Source organism: Dama dama, chromosome 18 (assembly GCF_033118175.1).
Source record: "Dama dama isolate Ldn47 chromosome 18, ASM3311817v1, whole genome shotgun sequence".
In the NCBI taxonomy this organism is placed as follows: Eukaryota; Metazoa; Chordata; class Mammalia; order Artiodactyla; family Cervidae; genus Dama; species Dama dama.
The window spans coordinates 31,786,676-31,804,116 of record NC_083698.1 but is presented as its reverse complement, the minus strand read 5'-3'; the positions used below and the strand labels follow the sequence as shown (position 1 = coordinate 31,804,116).

Sequence of the window (17,441 nt, the reverse complement as noted above, 5' to 3'; positions counted from 1 at the left end):
ATACCAGTTAACTTGTAAAAGTAAAGAGCACATTTTAGTATCCGTAACATCTATATCTATTGTCAAGTTTAAAAATACACATACAGATACTGTCATTCATTTGAACAACAAATATTGCAGAATAACTAAGTGCTATGCTCCCTAAAATGTAAGAACAAATAAAATTCAGCAACCACCCTATAGAGTTCAGCCATGTTTCCAAGTTTTCAGTAAGTGAGGCTGATCTGTATTTGTAAACATGGTCATAGATTCCACAGGAAGAGGAGTATGAGATGATTTATCCCTCCCCGAGCTCAGTGCTGAGCCAGAAAACCAATCCAGGCAGAACACTTTCATAAAGTGGTATGTATACACTATGACCCTTCCAAGAAAACAACATAAATTTCATTGCCTCCCTTAGTAATCTATTCTAGTATTTATAACAACCATAAATGGTGATCCTCAATATCTGTTTCAAAACTGACTCCAAAAATGCAAAATAGTTTATATTCTTAGAGGACAGTCACGTGCCTGTGGCACTGTATTGACTATTTTTATGTGAGGTCTGGGAAGACAAGTAGCCAAGTGATAAGATTAAAGTTCCTCATACCAATATTTAGTGTGTTTTTACACAAGTGAGTCCAAGAGTCACTACCACCAAAACACATTGAGAAGGCTGACTCTGAACTCACCATTCATTCCGTCACACTTTGAATTCCCAACATTGAAACAGGAGGTTTTCATGTTGCCAGGAAGTACATTCCACCATTTATATTCAAACCCAAGTGCAGGCTCCGTTCCTGCTGGACATGGTCTACATTCTACAAGAGACAAGTGGGACAGAGAATTACAGCGACATCCCATCTGGTTAATTTCCACTTCCTCTGTTCCCAGCACTACTAAACTTTAATCATCAGGGAGGCAAATAGTAAGGAGAGAGAGTAAAGCTCTTAAGGATTAACAACTTATACTTGATTAACATGAAAAAGTAAAGGAACACAAACTCTTCTAAGATAATTTCTTTCATTTCTGGGAGTAACTGCTTATACTGAATTAATTTGCATAAGAAAGGTAACTCTGAGACAACTTCTCTTACATGTGATTTTAGAATCAGTTTCCTCCACTTCATAAATAAAGAAATATTACATCCTTCCTATTAGTCACTAAACTTATCAGAACATTATATCATTTAATTATGGACTGATGACTTGAAATTCAAAATATAGGCTATACTGAAAAGTGATGACAGGAGCTGAGGGGTGTGGAAAGAGTCAGATTTATAAACAAACCTTATTTAAATTAATATTTAAATCTGCAACATTGAAATAAAAGGGTCTTTTACAACCATTGTTTCCATGCAGCCAAGACACTCTGCATTACCACATCAGTAAAAGAAGGGGACAGAAATTGTTTATTAAGCAAGCATTTTCTGGTGCTGAAGTACTAAAGGAGACATTTTTATATAACTTCTCAATGATGATGAGCTAGACATTATTCTCTGCAATTTTACAAATGAGAAAACTGAATTCAAATTAGTGGATACATCATACTATTGATAGCCTGCAGCAAGTAGATTTGAACACAAGTCAATTCAACTGCTTTTTATGCTCTCAAAGGCTCTGGATATTAAGCATACAGCATGGCTATACTCAAGTAAGGTATCTATAGCAATAATGCATTGTAATCTTTATCTAATAAAATTAAAACAAATTCTGTAACCATCTTTCTTTAATATTGTTAAGTTTTTCCCAAATGTACATGTTGAAACAACCTACTTAGGGACTATTTAATTTGTATCTGATCAAAATAATCAATTTTTTCTATTATTATGGTATAAAATGTGATTACTCCAATTGAAATAGGATTTGTATTTTATGCTTACATCAAAGTTTGTGAAAAAAAAAAAAAAAACAACAAAGTTTGTGTGCATACACACTGGAAAAGGAGCGCTTATTCTTAATCACTTAAATTAATGAATTTTCTTAAAAATATCCAAAGCATAATCCCATTAAGAGGATGTGTGTTACACGAAATGCCATTAAAAAACTATTCTTTGCTACACTGAATAAGCCACTTCAGTCTCATAATTCCCTTATATTTCTTAACTCTTCTTCAGCCTGTGAAATAAGAAAATTATGTGGTTTAAGGAATTTTCCATAAAAGCAATTCAGGACAATGTCAATGTGACCCAACAAGTTTATTTTACTAAAGGTCCAATTCTTGGGCCAATTGATATCCCATACCCTTTGTTCCATCCGAAAATGTTCCAGGAGGGCAGGGATGGCAGGAAGATGATCCATTGTTATAAAATCCAGGGTTGCAAGGTGGACAATCCTTCTTCTCTCCAGAAGGGGGCAACCTAATAGCATCTGTGAGATCCTCTCGGCAGATTTTAGGCTCTATCCACTTGTACATTATCTGTGTCTGCAAAAGAAAAGAAAAAAAAAAAAAAACTTGCAGGTCCTGTAATATGCTTTATTTGCTTTAAACTTCCAATAACAAAAATGCTAAACTGACAGCCTAGGTAAGGTCCAAATAGTGACAGAACAGAGGGCTAGCTGAAGAGAATCTAAAACTTTAGTAACAAAATGAGACAGAAAAAAACACTTTCATGGGGAAATGACAGTTACCTCCAAATGGTTTTACGCTAAGCTGCAAAGACCTTACCTCATATACACAGGGCATCATTATGCAATTCCTCGTTAAAACATACAGAACATGAGTGCAACTCTTACTCTTCTAGCCACTTGTTCACTTTATTCCATAACTGCCCTAAGTTTCTCTGCAGACTATCTTCCTTGTGCTGAGACTCGCCCCCACACTACCCTCTTCCTTTCCCCTTTCTACAGCCTACATCATCTTGCTTTGCACATAGTGATGATAAAAAAAAAGTTACTTTTTTAGTTGCATATCTCTAGCTTCACATTTCAATCCCATTATTTCATACACTGGTAGCTGTTCTCTGAGTCTTTCCAAATAACCTGAGGTTAGACTACAAGAGCCGTATCTAAACTATCTCCTCCTGAGGCTTCTAGGCCCTGTCACCTGTGTTCTAAATGACAGGATTAAGATCTCCTCTACCTTCATGGAGGGTAGTCTTTTAAACTCTTCTTCTCACACATGCGTGTACCCAAAAACAAAACAAAATATTACTAAGTAGCTACAATTCAGCCAAACCCAGAAAATTGTGATTATAAAATTCTTACCTTTTTGAACTAGAAAGAAACACTGAGTTAGCCATTTCAAAACAAAATGTATATGCTCAGTGAAAAATAGAAAAGGTAGTCTACATGCAAAGAGAAAAATCACTCAGGTTCTTTCATAACTTAACACACTTTTTAAAAATAGACTAAAATTTATTTCATATGTTCAGCTGAAAGTACCATTTCTCCTTGAAAGCAATGATAATTTTAATATTGAAGCAGGAGAATCAAAATTAAAGACAATTCTTTATAGTTATTTCCAGTTAATAATAAATCATAATATAGTAAGCCCTTGGGGCCACTCAATTTTATTCTCAAATATTAATAAATTACCTTATCTGATGAAGGCTGCTTAAGAACATAGTTTAAAAAGTAGATGTCTCAACAGAATTATAAATAACTGTTTTTTGGGTTGTTTTTTTTTTTTACAACTCTGCATTTATGGCCTTCATCATGATACAGCTTAACCAGCCACTTCAACCATCTGCCTTTCTCACCATCTGCAAAAATGATTGCTATTCCTGCGGGAGTTTCCTAAATAGCTGAAAAAATTAATTAGATCCTGTATCCAACAGGAGCTCCCAATTCCTCTGAGAAAGACAATATAAAATTCAGAGAATGTAAACAAATAAACACATTATGTTTGGGGGATTGTCTTTTTAAAAGTCTGGCTTAATAAATATAGAAAACAACTTTCTGATAATGATCAATTCACAGATTTGCTGATTTATTTTGACATTAACTAAAACTGCAAAGAGTTCTGTGTGCGGTATCGCACTGTTGGGAAGAGACGGCTCCCAGTGAGTGGGTGCGGTGCTGAGGCTGTGCGCTGAAGGCTCATCCTGGAGGCATTGTGCAATCTTCCCCACCATTCCAGGAGCTGTTATATTATGCACATTTATAAGTGAGGAAACTTCAGATAAGAGCTGTTAAACTTGCCCCCAAAGTCATACACAGCTAGTAAATGGTATAATAGCACCAGCCAAGGCGAGTTGGTTTGGTGAGGGTAAAAATAAGAAAATTTTTTTTTATTTTAGACAAACTCCCTAACCACATGATTTTCAAACCAAGCACAGTATATCTTTAAAATTTAGAAAATGTGCACCACCTTTAAACACTTGGAAGTCAAATTGAAATGCTCTGTAGTAAAAGTTTTGTTTGCAAAACCTCCTGCTTCATATGCAGATTGATTCTGTGCCTCTCTTTCTAATGCGGACAGATGCTTTCAAGTCTGGCTGACTGGGGAAAGATAATGATTAATATTAATGATATTTAGTACCAGATGGCTCACAGTGCAGGTGAAACACCAACAATCAACTCATTCTTAGGCAAGTTGAGATAAAATTATGAAATGCTTTATGAAACCAAAACCCTAATAGAGCAAAACTTAGCAGATTGCCATTAAGGCTACAGAAAAGCTGTAAGACCTATGTATACTTATATTAAGCATGAGTAAAATATGTTTTAAAGAGACGCATTGGAAGTATCCATTGGAAGCTGGTTTTCACATAAAAATAACATTCAAATTTGAGACTGGGTTTGTCCATGGTTGACAGCTTTCTCCCTTTGGAAGTCTCTGCACAAACCCACCAAACCCTTTGCAGACTGATGGAGCTCATCTAAGCTAAATTACATGTGATTTAAAAGGATTTACTGATTGCCACTCCAGCATAACAGCCGTGTGCGTCACAATGTTCTAACTCAAAAGTTTTCAGGCAGACAGACTATCGCTCACCTCTCTGCCTCTCCCAAACCTTGATCCTCTCCAGTTGCAAACCACTGGGCACTTATCACCATTTCTCTTATAAGTACCACCCCATTCTGCCAACGTGTGAAGGACCCCTCCTTCAAGGTCAAGCTCAACATCCACAAATGCTCTAAGTTGGTCCTCAGTCCACACTGCTATGCATCCACATTCACCAGGATTCCTTTTTTATGAAGCCTCTGCTGCTGTTTTTCCTTGTCATTTCCTGTCTCTTCTCTAAATGCTTTAAAGCCTGGGTCCTATTCTTCCATTATGTGGAAGACACCATGGGGATCTAACATTGTCCTGAAGGTTTTAGCTGGGACTTTAGGTAAGGAAATGTTCTAAAATTAAATATAATAATAATAAACTGAATCGACGCTATACATGGATGACCTTATGGTATGAGAATTACATCTCAGTAAAGCTTTCTTTTAAGTAAAGATGTTAAAGAAAACTTGTGAAATTTTTATTTTAAATTCAGAAATCCCTAGTCACTGAAAAACGCCACGTTGTTTTTCCACCATCCTAATTAAGAAACAAAGGCTCCAAGTACATCATTCCACTTGCTTAAATCGCATAGGAAGAAAGGCACGTCTAAACCCATATCCCTGTAAACCCTATTTTTTATGTTCTCTGCATCTTACTTCTGCTATAAAACTCAGAAGGACTGTGTTACAGACCTTGATTATTAAAACGATTTGTAATATTGAATTTAGTTAAAGAGCAAAGAAAGTACTAGACAATGTGACACAAAAACACTAGCAAACCCTTTATGATGCAACAATTTCCTAGACTCAGAGATGAAGAAGTCTCATGGTTGGATGTCTTCTAAAAATTTCACTTCTAATATGCCCTTCCCTACCAGGCACTCTCTAGCCTTGACAAAAAGTTTCCAATTTGGCAAAACATGCTGTTCCAGAACTGGGAAGTTCTGGTTGTTAGAACATCATTACATACAACTGGAATTTATGTTCTTTAAATTTGCCTAATAAACACAAATTTTGCCTTATGGGATAACACAGAAAGGTCTATTTGTTTTTTATTCTAAGACTTTCTTTCAAATGTTTAAACTTACTATTCAGGAAATTCTTACTAAGTATCTACAACATGTAGAAGAAAGAATTGTAGGAAATTATATTAGTAAGACAAACTGTTCTGAAAGAGGTTTGCAAACTTCTGTTTGTAAGAGAAAGATTTACAAACTGCTATAATATAAAAAGAAAATATATGAAGAGGATACAAAAGCATCAGATTTGGAAAACAACAGAGTTGATTAGAATTCTAGTCTTAAGACATAGCCATAAATAGCTATGACCTTAGAAAAATTATTTAATCTCATTAAGCCTCAGTTTTCTCATTTTCAAACTGGGTATACTAATGTCTAGTTACACAGCTGTTGAAAAAAAAGAACTGGAAGCAATGATTGAATATACACACAGAGCAAGCATGCAGATAAACATGTAAATGACACCTGCTTCTGCTATTAACACTATCACTACTATTACTGTTATCATCGTCATCATCATCATTTCCAAGAGAAACATGAAATGTCATGGTTACTCAAAGGAAAGAGGTCAAATCTCTTTTGGACTAGTAGGAAACATCAGACAGATGATCACCAGTCCACCATCCAATGGGGTCTTTCCTCCAATATGAAACAATATTTCTAGTAACTTCAATAATATTTCATATGAAGTAATTAACATCTACTTCTTATCTCTGGGGTCTTCCCATTTTGTCAAAATTTCCTCAAGCCTCTACAGAAGACAGAATACAACACTCTAACTATGTTAATCATATATTCACTTACTAATTCTCTCATTCATTAATTCATTCAAAAGATAATTCACTACCTTCTGCATTCTGGGTACTCTACTAGAGCTAAAATTTTTATTTTTATTTTTTAATAATTAAGGACATGTTTCTGTCTATGGGAAGAAGAGAGTTCAGTGAAGGAAAGAGTCGTCTTTACAAGTATTTGCAATAAAGTGATCTCGTATCAAAGAAGACTCCAGAGAGTGCCATGGACTGCAAGGAGATCACACCGGTCAATCCTAAAGAAAATCAACCCTGAATATTTTGGAAGGACTGATACTGAAACTCCAATAATTTGGCCACCTGATGTGAACAGCCGATTCACTGGAAAAGACCCTGATGCCGAGAAAGACTGAAGGCAAAAGGAGAAGAAGGCGGCAGAGAATGAGATGGTTGGATTGCCTCACCAACACAATGGACATTAACTTGAACAAAATCCGAGAGATAGTGGAGGACAGGGAAGCCTGCAGTGCTGCGGTCCATGGGGTTGCAAAGAGTTGGACATGACTTAGCAACTGAAAAACAACAACATATCAAAGCATTGCAAATGCTGATCATCACGTAAGTATCAAAAGAGGTATGTGCAAAATTCTGTGGGAATTCCCAGGATTTCAAGACAATCTTGCCAGATCTACGTTATTTAAGAGTGATGTGTTCTGGAGTCTATGCAGAATCACTCTCATTTTATTGTGCTAACAGACAGTATCTCTTTCTCTTTTGGAACTAACTTATGTGATGATGACAGGAACTGGGAGCCACACGGTCTAGCCTTCCCAGCCATAGAGATTAGCAGGTGAACTAAGTGGTACAACCAGAGTAGCTCACACTACTGGACAGAATGGCTGGTCTGAGATGGGCTCGAGATTCAAGCAGGGCCAGTATTTTCAGAAACTTTGTTCAGCCCTCCTTTGAGCAAATGCTGTAAGGATGATAGTGGCTGAGTGGAGATATCAGAGTGTACCTGGCACCACAGAAAGAAGCTATCTGAGAAGGAAATCAAACTAAGCCAAGAATATCAGTGAGAAGAGCGAAAGAAAGGCTTGGTAACACTGTTTGCTCTGTGATAACTTCCCCAGTCACATGAGTCAAGGGACCCCTGCCCTGCCTGTTCCCACCCAAATTCTGAAAAGTATTTTTAAAATTCAATACATTAATTTCATAATTATCTCCAACTACAGAAGCCAAACTGACATGGTATGGAGCCCCAGTGTGACCAGAATGTGGGGGTGAGAGTAGGGAGTTGCACTGGATACAACTCATGACATAAGCAAGTGCTAGAGTAGGCATGCTTTCACAGTAGTGAGTGAACTTGAAGTTTTCATTGTGTTTTGTTCTTTAAAGCTTGCTTAGAACCCACATTTTACAAACGTTGCATGAGGTACACCTATATATCTATATACAAACACATGCAAAGATTCAGTGCTTGAGATTTGAGCCCAAAAGAATGTTGGCCAGTGATAACAGACAAGTATTCCTCAAGAGAGGGCATCTTTTAATATTAACAAAATATTTGATAGAGCTTCTCATTATCTCCCTGTGGATAAGACAGAGGGCTGTGGACCAAATGATACGATTAGTGGCTATATGGCTAGTTTAAGAACTATATGTAAAACATTTGATCTTACAAATTTTTTTTATAAACATTTCACCCAGGTTTTACATAGCTCTGAAGCCTTCCCTGATTTGGTCAGAGCACTCTAAAGCTCAGACTTCTCTGCTATAGCACTAATAACAATCAGAAATAATGACTCATTTTCTATAACAGACTATCTCTTTTTCTAAAGTCTAGACCAGATGTTCCCAAATTGCTGAGATCTTGGACCAGTAGAGTCAGAATTACCTGGGAACTTCTTAGAAATGTACATTCTTAGGCCATGCCCTGGATCTACTGAAACAGAAAATCTGGGACAGGAACCTCCAAGGGAGTCTGATGCTCACCAAAGCTGAACAACAACTGCCCTGCAGTCTATGGAGACGTGTATCTTCTTCTATCTGCCCTTACTTGGCTCTGCCCTCATCACTCAGCACTCTGCATATAACCAGTGCTCAGTAATGATTCATCAAATGAATAGGTGAATGAGTAGACACTCCACATTTTTCATGATGTGAATGAGAGTCTATTAATCAGAATTGGAATGGTTACAGTTACCAATTAAAATTTTCCTTAAAAGTGTATCCTATAGGCAGGCAGCATATTAAAAAGCAGAGACATTACTTTGTCAACAAAGGTCCACCTAGTCAAGGCTATGGTTTTTCCAGTAGTCATGTATGGATGTGAGAGTTGGACTGTGAAGAAAGCTGAGCGCTGAAAAATTGATGCTTTTGAACTGTGGTGTTGGAGAAGACTCTTGAGAGTCCCTTGGACTGCAAGGAGATCCAACCAGTCCATCCTGAAGGAGATCAGTCCTGGGTGTTCATTGGAAGGACTGATGCTGAAGCTGAAACTCCAGTACTTTGGCCACCTCATGCGAAGAGTTGACTCATTGGAAAAGACCCTGTTGCTGGGAGGGATTGGGGGCAGGAGGAGAAGGGGACGACAGAGGATGAGATGGTTGGATGGCATCACCGACTCAATGGACATGGGTTTGGGTAGACTCCAGGAGCTGGTGATGGACAAGGAGGCCTGGAGTGCTGCGATTCATGGGGTCACAAAGAGTCTGACACGACTGAGCAACTGAACTGAACTGATAGGCAGGAAGCAAGCAAACAGCTAAGTTTCAAAAACTTGAACATTCCTGTGTCATATGAATTACAATGTTCAAAATCTGTATACCTCAAGAGCCACTTCCCTTGATGATGCTCTCCAAGCAAGGGGATAATAAGATGAAAAGAGCATGACAGGACAATAAGAGTCAAAACGCAGTCGATGAATGCCCTGGGAAACATCATTAAGCCACCAGCAAATCGCCAGGCTACTCCAAGCAAGAATAAATAACTCTTAAAAAGATGAAACCAGAACAAACGAAAATGTTGAAATAAAATTAGAAAATATTTGAATGAATGTGTATAATAGACATGTCTTCACTGTATCTGTTATCTAATTAAGTTCCCATTGCTTTTTGTTCACTTCTGAAGCTAGAAATCTCTCTCTTAAAGTAAGACTTAAATCAGTTTTTAAAGAATCAGTGATATAAAAGAGATAACTAATAAGGACCTATAGTATAGCATAGGGAATTCTACTCAGTAATCCATAATGACCTATCTGGGAAAAGAATAAAGAGTGGATATGTGTATATGTATAACTGATTCACTTTACTATACAGCAGAAACTAATACAAGATTGTAAATCAACTATACTCCAATAAAAATTTTTAGAAAAGAATCACTGAATCACTGAGTTTATGGAGTGCTGGTACACTGTTTTGCTATATATCAAGAACACAAAAGGAGCACAATTTTTGTGTATCTGTGTACACAAATATGCCTGTGGGTGTACACATGTGCCCATATGTGTGTGTAGGCATGTATGTGCACCCTGTATATTCTATATTTAATATGTGGCTCTACTTCTTTAGTTCAGTTCAGTTTAATTCAGTCGCTCAGTAGTGTCTGACTCTTTGCGACCCCATGAACCGCAGCATGCCTTCTTTAAGCACAGGCCAACTAGACTTTATCATTCTTTTTACTGACATGATTACTCATTGACATAATAAAAACATTATTTTTGAATATTTTTATTATAACAAAACAAGATCCATTTGTATATTAGATCTTATTCATTAACACTTCAGTAATGTTTTTATTATTGTTTAGTGCTCAGTTCAGTTCAGTCACTCAGTCGTGTCGGACTCTTTGTGACCCCATGAACGCAGCTTGCCAGGCCTCCCTGTCCATCACCAACTCCTGGAATCCACCCAAACCCATGCCCATTGAGTTGGTGATGCCATCCAACCATCTAATCCTCTGTCGTCCCCTTCTCCTCCTGCCCCCAATTCCTCCCAGCAACAGAGTCTTTTCCAATGAGTCAACTCTTCGCATGAGGTGGCCAAAGTATTGGAGTTTTAGCTTTAACATCAGTCCTTCCGATGAACACCCAGGACTGATCTCCTTTGGGATGAACTGGTTGGATCTTCTTGCAGTCCAAGGGACTCTCAGGAGTCTCCTCCAACACCACAGTTTAAAGCATCAATTCCCAGTGATGTCCAACTCTTTCTGACCCCAAGGACAGCAACACACAAGGCCTCCCTGTCCTTCACCATTACCCAGAGCTTGCTCAAATTCATGTCCATTGGGTCAGTGGTGATATCCAACTATCTCGTCATCTGCCATCCCCTTCTCCGCCTGACTTCAATCTTTTCCAGCATCAGGGTCTTTTCTAATGAATCAGCTCTTCACATTAGGTGGCCAAAGTATTGGAGATTCAGCTTCACCATCAGTCCTTCCAGTGAATATTCAGGGTTGATTTCCTTTAGGACTGACTGGTTTGATCTCCATGCAGAACAAGGGACTCTCAAGATTCTTCTCCAGCACCACGGTACAACAGCATCAATTCTTCAGTGCTCAGCCTTCTTTACAGTTTAATTAAACACTACAGTTCCAAAGAATAGCACAGACAGATAAGAAAGCCTTCCTCAGTGATCATTTTAAAGAAATAGAGGAAAACAATAAAATGGGAAAGAGTAGAGACCTCTTCAAGAAAATTAGAGACACTAAGGGAAAATTTCATGCAAAGATGGGCACAATTAAGGACAGAAATGATATGGACCTAACAGAGGCTGAAGATATTAAGAGGTGGCAAGAATACATAGAAGAACTATACAAAAAAGATCTTCATGACCCAGATAACCATGATGGTGTGATCACTCACCTAGAGCCATACTTCCCGGAATGTGAAGTCAAGTGGGCCTTAGGAAGCATCACTATAAACAAAGCTAGTGGAGGTCATGAAATTCCAGCTAAGCTATTTGAAATCCCAAAAGATGATGCTGTGAAAGTGCTGCACTCAATATGCCAGCAAATTTGGAAAACTCAGCAGTGGCCACAGGACTGGAAAAGATCAGTTTTCATTCAAAAGCAAAGAATGTTCAAACTACCACACAACTGCACTCATCTCACACGTGCTCAAAATTCTCCAAGCCAGGCTTCAACCGTACATAAACCAGCAACTTCCAGATGTTCAAGCTGGATTTAGAAAAGACAGAGGAGCCAGAGATCAAATTGCCAACAACTGCTGGATCATCAAAAAAGCAAGAGACTTCCAGAAAAACATCTACTTCTGCTTTATTGACTACACCAAAGCCTCTGACTGTGTGGATCACAACAAACTGTGGAAAATTCTTCAAGAGATGGGAATAGCAGACCACCTAACCTGCCTCCTGAGGAATCTGTATGCAGGTCAAGAAGCAACAGTTAGAAACAAACATGGAACAACAGACTGGTTCCAAATCAGGAAAGGAGTATGTCAGGGCTGTATATTGTCACCCTGCTCATTTAACTTATATGCAGGGTACATTATGAGAAATGCTGGGCTGGAGGAAGCACAAGCTGGAATCAAGACCGCCAGGAGAAATATCAATAACTTCAGATATGCAGATGACACCACCCTTATGGCAGAAAGTGAAGAAGAACTAAAGAGCCTCTTGATGAAAGTGAAAGAGAAGAGTGAAAAAGTTGGCTTAAGACTCAACATTCAGAAAACAAAGATCATGGCATCTGGTCCTATCACTTCAGGGCAAATAGATGGGGAAACAAACAACAGACTTTCTATTCTTGGGCTCCACAATCACTGCCATTGGTGACTGCAACCATGAAATTAAAAGACACTTGCACATTGGAAGAAAAGCTATGACCAACCTAGACAGCATATTAAAAAGCAGAGACATTACTTTGTCGACAAAGGTCCATCTAGTCAAAGCAATGACTTTTCCAGTAATCATGTATGGATGTGAGAACTAGACTATAAAGAAAGCTGAGTCCTAAAGAATTGATGCTTTTGAATTGTAGCATTGAAGAAGACTCTTGAGAATCCCTTGGACAACAAAGAGATCAAAACAGTCAATCCTAAAGGAAATCAGGAATATTCATTGGAACGATGCTAAAGCTGAAACTCCAGTACTCTGGCCAACTGATGTGAAGACTCATTGGAAAAGACCCTGATGCTGGGAAAGATTGAAGGCGGGAGGAGAAGTGGACAACAGAGGATGAGATGGTTGGATGGCATCACTGACTCAGTGGACATGAGTTTGAGTAAGCTTTGGGAGCTGGTGATGGACAGGAAAACCTGGCCTGCTGCAGATCATGGGGTAGCAAGGAGTCGGACACAACAGAGTGACTGAATTGAACTGAACTGAACATAAAATAAACTAAATTTAATTTGCCTTACTCATCATAAAGGAAAGTTCAGCCAAAAAATGTTTAGCTAAAGAAACATTATTCCAAATTACTTTCAACCCACCTTAATGGAGGAAGGCACAGAAACCCACTCCAGTATTCTTGCCTACAGAATCCCCATGGACAGAGAAGCCTGGTGGGCTACAGTCCATAGGATCACAAAGAGTCAGACACAACTGAAGTGACTTAGCATGCAGTGGCTCTCTGTATATATTTTTCTAAATAGAAATAGCTCTTACTTGGCCATTAAAGGACATTCAACATCATACTTCATACTAGAGGGAGGTGGGAGCGGGGATCGGGATGGGGAATACGTGTAAATCCATGGCTGATTCATATCAATGTATGACAAAACCCACTGAAATGTTGTGAAGTGATTGGCCTCCAACTAATAAAAAAAAAATAAAAAAAATAAAAAAGCCACAAATTAAAAAAAAAAAAAACACTTTCAAAGTTACTCTTCTGATTGAAATTAAGAGATGTACTTCTAAATGAAAATGTCCATAATTTAAACTGTCCTTCCTTTGACCTATTCTAAGTACTTGCTATACTATAAATATAAGAATATACATGGTCTTAAGTATTGGACAGTAAATTTTAAAAGCTTAAGGACTAAGGGTAAGATGAACAATTATATAAATATAAAAATTGTAGATTAGAACCTAAGGACAAAAATAAATGTCATTATTTCAAAGATGCAAACACACACAAAGAATGCTGAAATGGGCTTAATCTCAGTTTCTCCTACCAGCATAGACTGGTAAGGCTAACTTTTTAATTAAGACAATGGCAGGTCAACTGCAGAGTTCGGGTTTGTACCCTTCCTCTGGCTAAGTGCCATTTATATGATAATTACTTTGTATTTTCTAAATGCAATTACACAGCAATCTGCCATCAGCCTATGGCTACATGGCTTTTATTGACTGAACCTACTGAGTAACCAAATAATTAAAGAGAAGTTAAACCGTATCTTCATTCTGTGAGTCTCAGAACACATTTTAAGGCTGTGCTCTTCTGATACTAATATTTCTGAAAAAATTTAACTGTTTAAAATAGCAGTACCTGAGCACTCACTATGCACCAGGCACTGTGTTAGGGAACCTTAAATTGAGTATCTCATGTATTTTCACAGCAGTCCTATGAAATAAGTACTGATATTATTCCCATTGTACAGATGAAAAAAACTGAGACTTAGAGCACATAATTTAGAGCACACAACATAGCACTAATAAGCAGTGTGTGTTAGTGGCTCAGTCATGTCTGACTCTTTGCAACCCCATGGACCCCCGTGTGACCCTGCCAGGCTTCTCTGTCCATGGAATTCTCTCTCAGGCAAGAATACTGGAGTGGATTGCTTCTCTAGAGGAACTTCCCAACCTAGGGGTTAAGCCCTGGTCTCCTGCATTGCAGGCAGATTCTTTACCATTTGAGCTACCTACAGGGAAGACCTAATAAGCAGTAGATATGAAAGTCAAAGCCAGAAAGGTGGGCTTAGGAGCCTAAATTCTTGTTTCCTCTGTGCTACTTAAACACACGTGCTATATATCTGCTCATTTATATCTGTCTAAGGAACAAACTGCAGTCTGCTCAAAATGGGAAAAGGGGTGGATAAATGAGGGATGTAGCTGACTGAACATAGCCTGTACCTTTCCTTCCTCATCACATGGAGTGTGGATCTGGAAATAGTCTTTTGAGGTACAGGGAGGGCGCTCCGTACACTCGCTGGATCCTTCTTCTGCAACACAAGAGTGCATTTCAGAAATGAGTCATTCATGTTGTGACGCCAAGAAAAAGGCAAACATAAAAACAAGCAAACAAACAAAAAGCAGACAAGTGAAAAGTAAAAATAATCTTGCCAGAAGAATTTAGGTAGAACTAGTTAGGCCTAGAACAAATGAAGGCCTGGATTTTTATTTTTCCTAGAGCAACAAATGTTTCCAAGGTACACAAGAAGTATATCATAGTTTCTAAGAAAACATTAGATTTCCTCCATTATCACTGCATGTTGTAAATCTGGAACAAATTAAGTTTCTAAGTACATCACCATGCCAACAAATCATCTAAAAGTACAATATGAATTTTTTTTAGGCAAGTATAAACATATCCAAAACAGCTACCTGGGGGTTGTGGAACAGAAAACATTATGGACAAAAAGAAAACTTCTGCAGAAAGAGGTAATTAGAAGTCCTATTTTATCCACTAAGTATGGATTCATTTCAGGACTTTGGTTTCTGGCCCACTATTTTCATCACGTTGTATGTGTGATTTCTGGCTTATGACTATACACTGTCCACAAACATAAATTTAGCAGAAAAGATCAAAGAGTATAAACTGGAGACTCATCTTACCCGAAAATTGGGAGTCCTCGTCACACCTGATGCATTCTTTGGCTCCCTTCTCAGAATAGGTGTTTCTCGGACACACTTGGCAGATGAACGAACCTGGTTTGTCACTGAAGGTGCCGGGCTTGCATGGAAAGCATTCTGATGTGTAGGCCACCCCTGTGTGGTAATGGGAGAGAGCGCATGGAGGGAGGGTCCTGTGTCACCCTGTGTGGTAATGGGAGAGAGCGCATGGAGGGAGGGCCCTGTGTCACCCTGTGTGGTAATGGGAGAGAGAACATGGAGGGAGGGCCCTGTGTCACCCTGTGTGGTAATGGGAGAGAGCGCATGGAGGGAGGGCCCTGTGTCACGCTGTGTGGTAATGGGAGAGAGAACATGGAGGGAGGGCCCTGTGTCACCCTGTGTGGTAATGGGAGAGAGAACATGGAGGGAGGGCCCTGTGTCACCCTGTGTGGTAATGGGAGAGAGAACATGGAGGGAGGGCCCTGTGTCACCCTGTGTGGTAATGGGAGAGAGCGCATGGAGGGAGGGCCCTGTGTCACCCTGTGTGGTAATGGGAGAGAGCGCATAGAGGGAGGGCCCTGTGTCATCCTGTGTGGTAATGGGAGAGAGAACATGGAGGGAGGGCCCTGTGTCACCCTGTGTGGTAATGGGAGAGAGCGCATGGAGGGAGGGCCCTGTGTCACCCTGTGTGGTAATGGGAGAGAGAACATGGAGGGAGGGCCCTGTGTCACCCTGTGTGGTAATGGGAGAGAGCGCATGGAGGGAGGGCCCTGTGTCACCCTGTGTGGTAATGGGAGAGAGCGCATGGAGGGAGGGCCCTGTGTCACGCTGTGTGGTAATGGGAGAGAGAACATGGAGGGAGGGCCCTGTGTCACCCTGTGTGGTAATGGGAGAGAGAACATGGAGGGAGGGCCCTGTGTCACCCTGTGTGGTAATGGGAGAGAGAACATGGAGGGAGGGCCCTGTGTCACCCTGTGTGGTAATGGGAGAGAGAACATGGAGGGAGGGCCCTGTGTCACCCTGTGTGGTAATGGGAGAGAGCGCATGGAGGGAGGGCCCTGTGTCACCCTGTGTGGTAATGGGAGAGAGCGCATGGAGGGAGGGCCCTGTGTCACGCTGTGTGGTAATGGGAGAGAGAACATGGAGGGAGGGCCCTGTGTCACCCTGTGTGGTAATGGGAGAGAGCGCATGGAGGGAGGGCCCTGTGTCACCCTGTGTGGTAATGGGAGAGAGCGCATAGAGGGAGGGCCCTGTGTCATCCTGTGTGGTAATGGGAGAGAGAACATGGAGGGAGGGCCCTGTGTCACCCTGTGTGGTAATGGGAGAGAGAACATGGAGGGAGGGCCCTGTGTCACCCTGTGTGGTAATGGGAGAGAGAACATGGAGGGAGGGCCCTGTGTCACCCTGTGTGGTAATGGGAGAGAGAACATGGAGGGAGGGCCCTGTGTCACCCTGTGTGGTAATGGGAGAGAGCGCATGGAGGGAGGGCCCTGTGTCACCCTGTGTGGTAATGGGAGAGAGCGCATAGAGGGAGGGCCCTGTGTCACGCTGTGTGGTAATGGGAGAGAGAACATGGAGGGAGGGCCCTGTGTCACCCTGTGTGGTAATGGGAGAGAGAACATGGAGGGAGGGCCCTGTGTCACCCTGTGTGGTAATGGGAGAGAGAACATGGAGGGAGGGCCCTGTGTCACCCTGTGTGGTAATGGGAGAGCGCATGGAGGGAGGGCCCTGTGTCACCCTGTGTGGTAATGGGAGAGAGAACATGGAGGGAGGGCCCTGTGTCACCCTGTGTGGTAATGGGAGAGAGAACATGGAGGGAGGGCCCTGTGTCACCCTGTGTGGTAATGGGAGAGAGCGCATGGAGGGAGGGCCCTGTGCCACCCTGTGTGGTAATGGGAGAGAGCGCATGGAGGGAGGGCCCTGTGTCACCCTGTGTGGTAATGGGAGAGAGCGCATGGAGGGAGGGCCCTGTGTCACCCTGTGTGGTAATGGGAGAGAGCATGGAGGGAGGGCCCTGTGTCA

The 17,441-nt window shown here is 40.5% G+C and overlaps 1 protein-coding gene across 1 annotated transcript in view; it reads right to left on the bottom strand.

Moving 5' to 3' along the window:
* Positions 1-17,441, bottom strand: part of ELAPOR2 (endosome-lysosome associated apoptosis and autophagy regulator family member 2) — a 220,722-nt gene that overhangs the window by 43,953 nt on the left and 159,328 nt on the right. Inside the window, exons 7-10 of the mRNA XM_061166329.1 lie at positions 15,423-15,575; positions 14,721-14,809; positions 2,223-2,403; positions 672-800 (exon numbers count right to left, since the gene is read on the bottom strand). Of these exons, the coding sequence (XP_061022312.1) occupies positions 672-800; positions 2,223-2,403; positions 14,721-14,809; positions 15,423-15,575 (552 nt within the window). The remainder of the gene's footprint in view (positions 1-671; positions 801-2,222; positions 2,404-14,720; positions 14,810-15,422; positions 15,576-17,441) is intronic.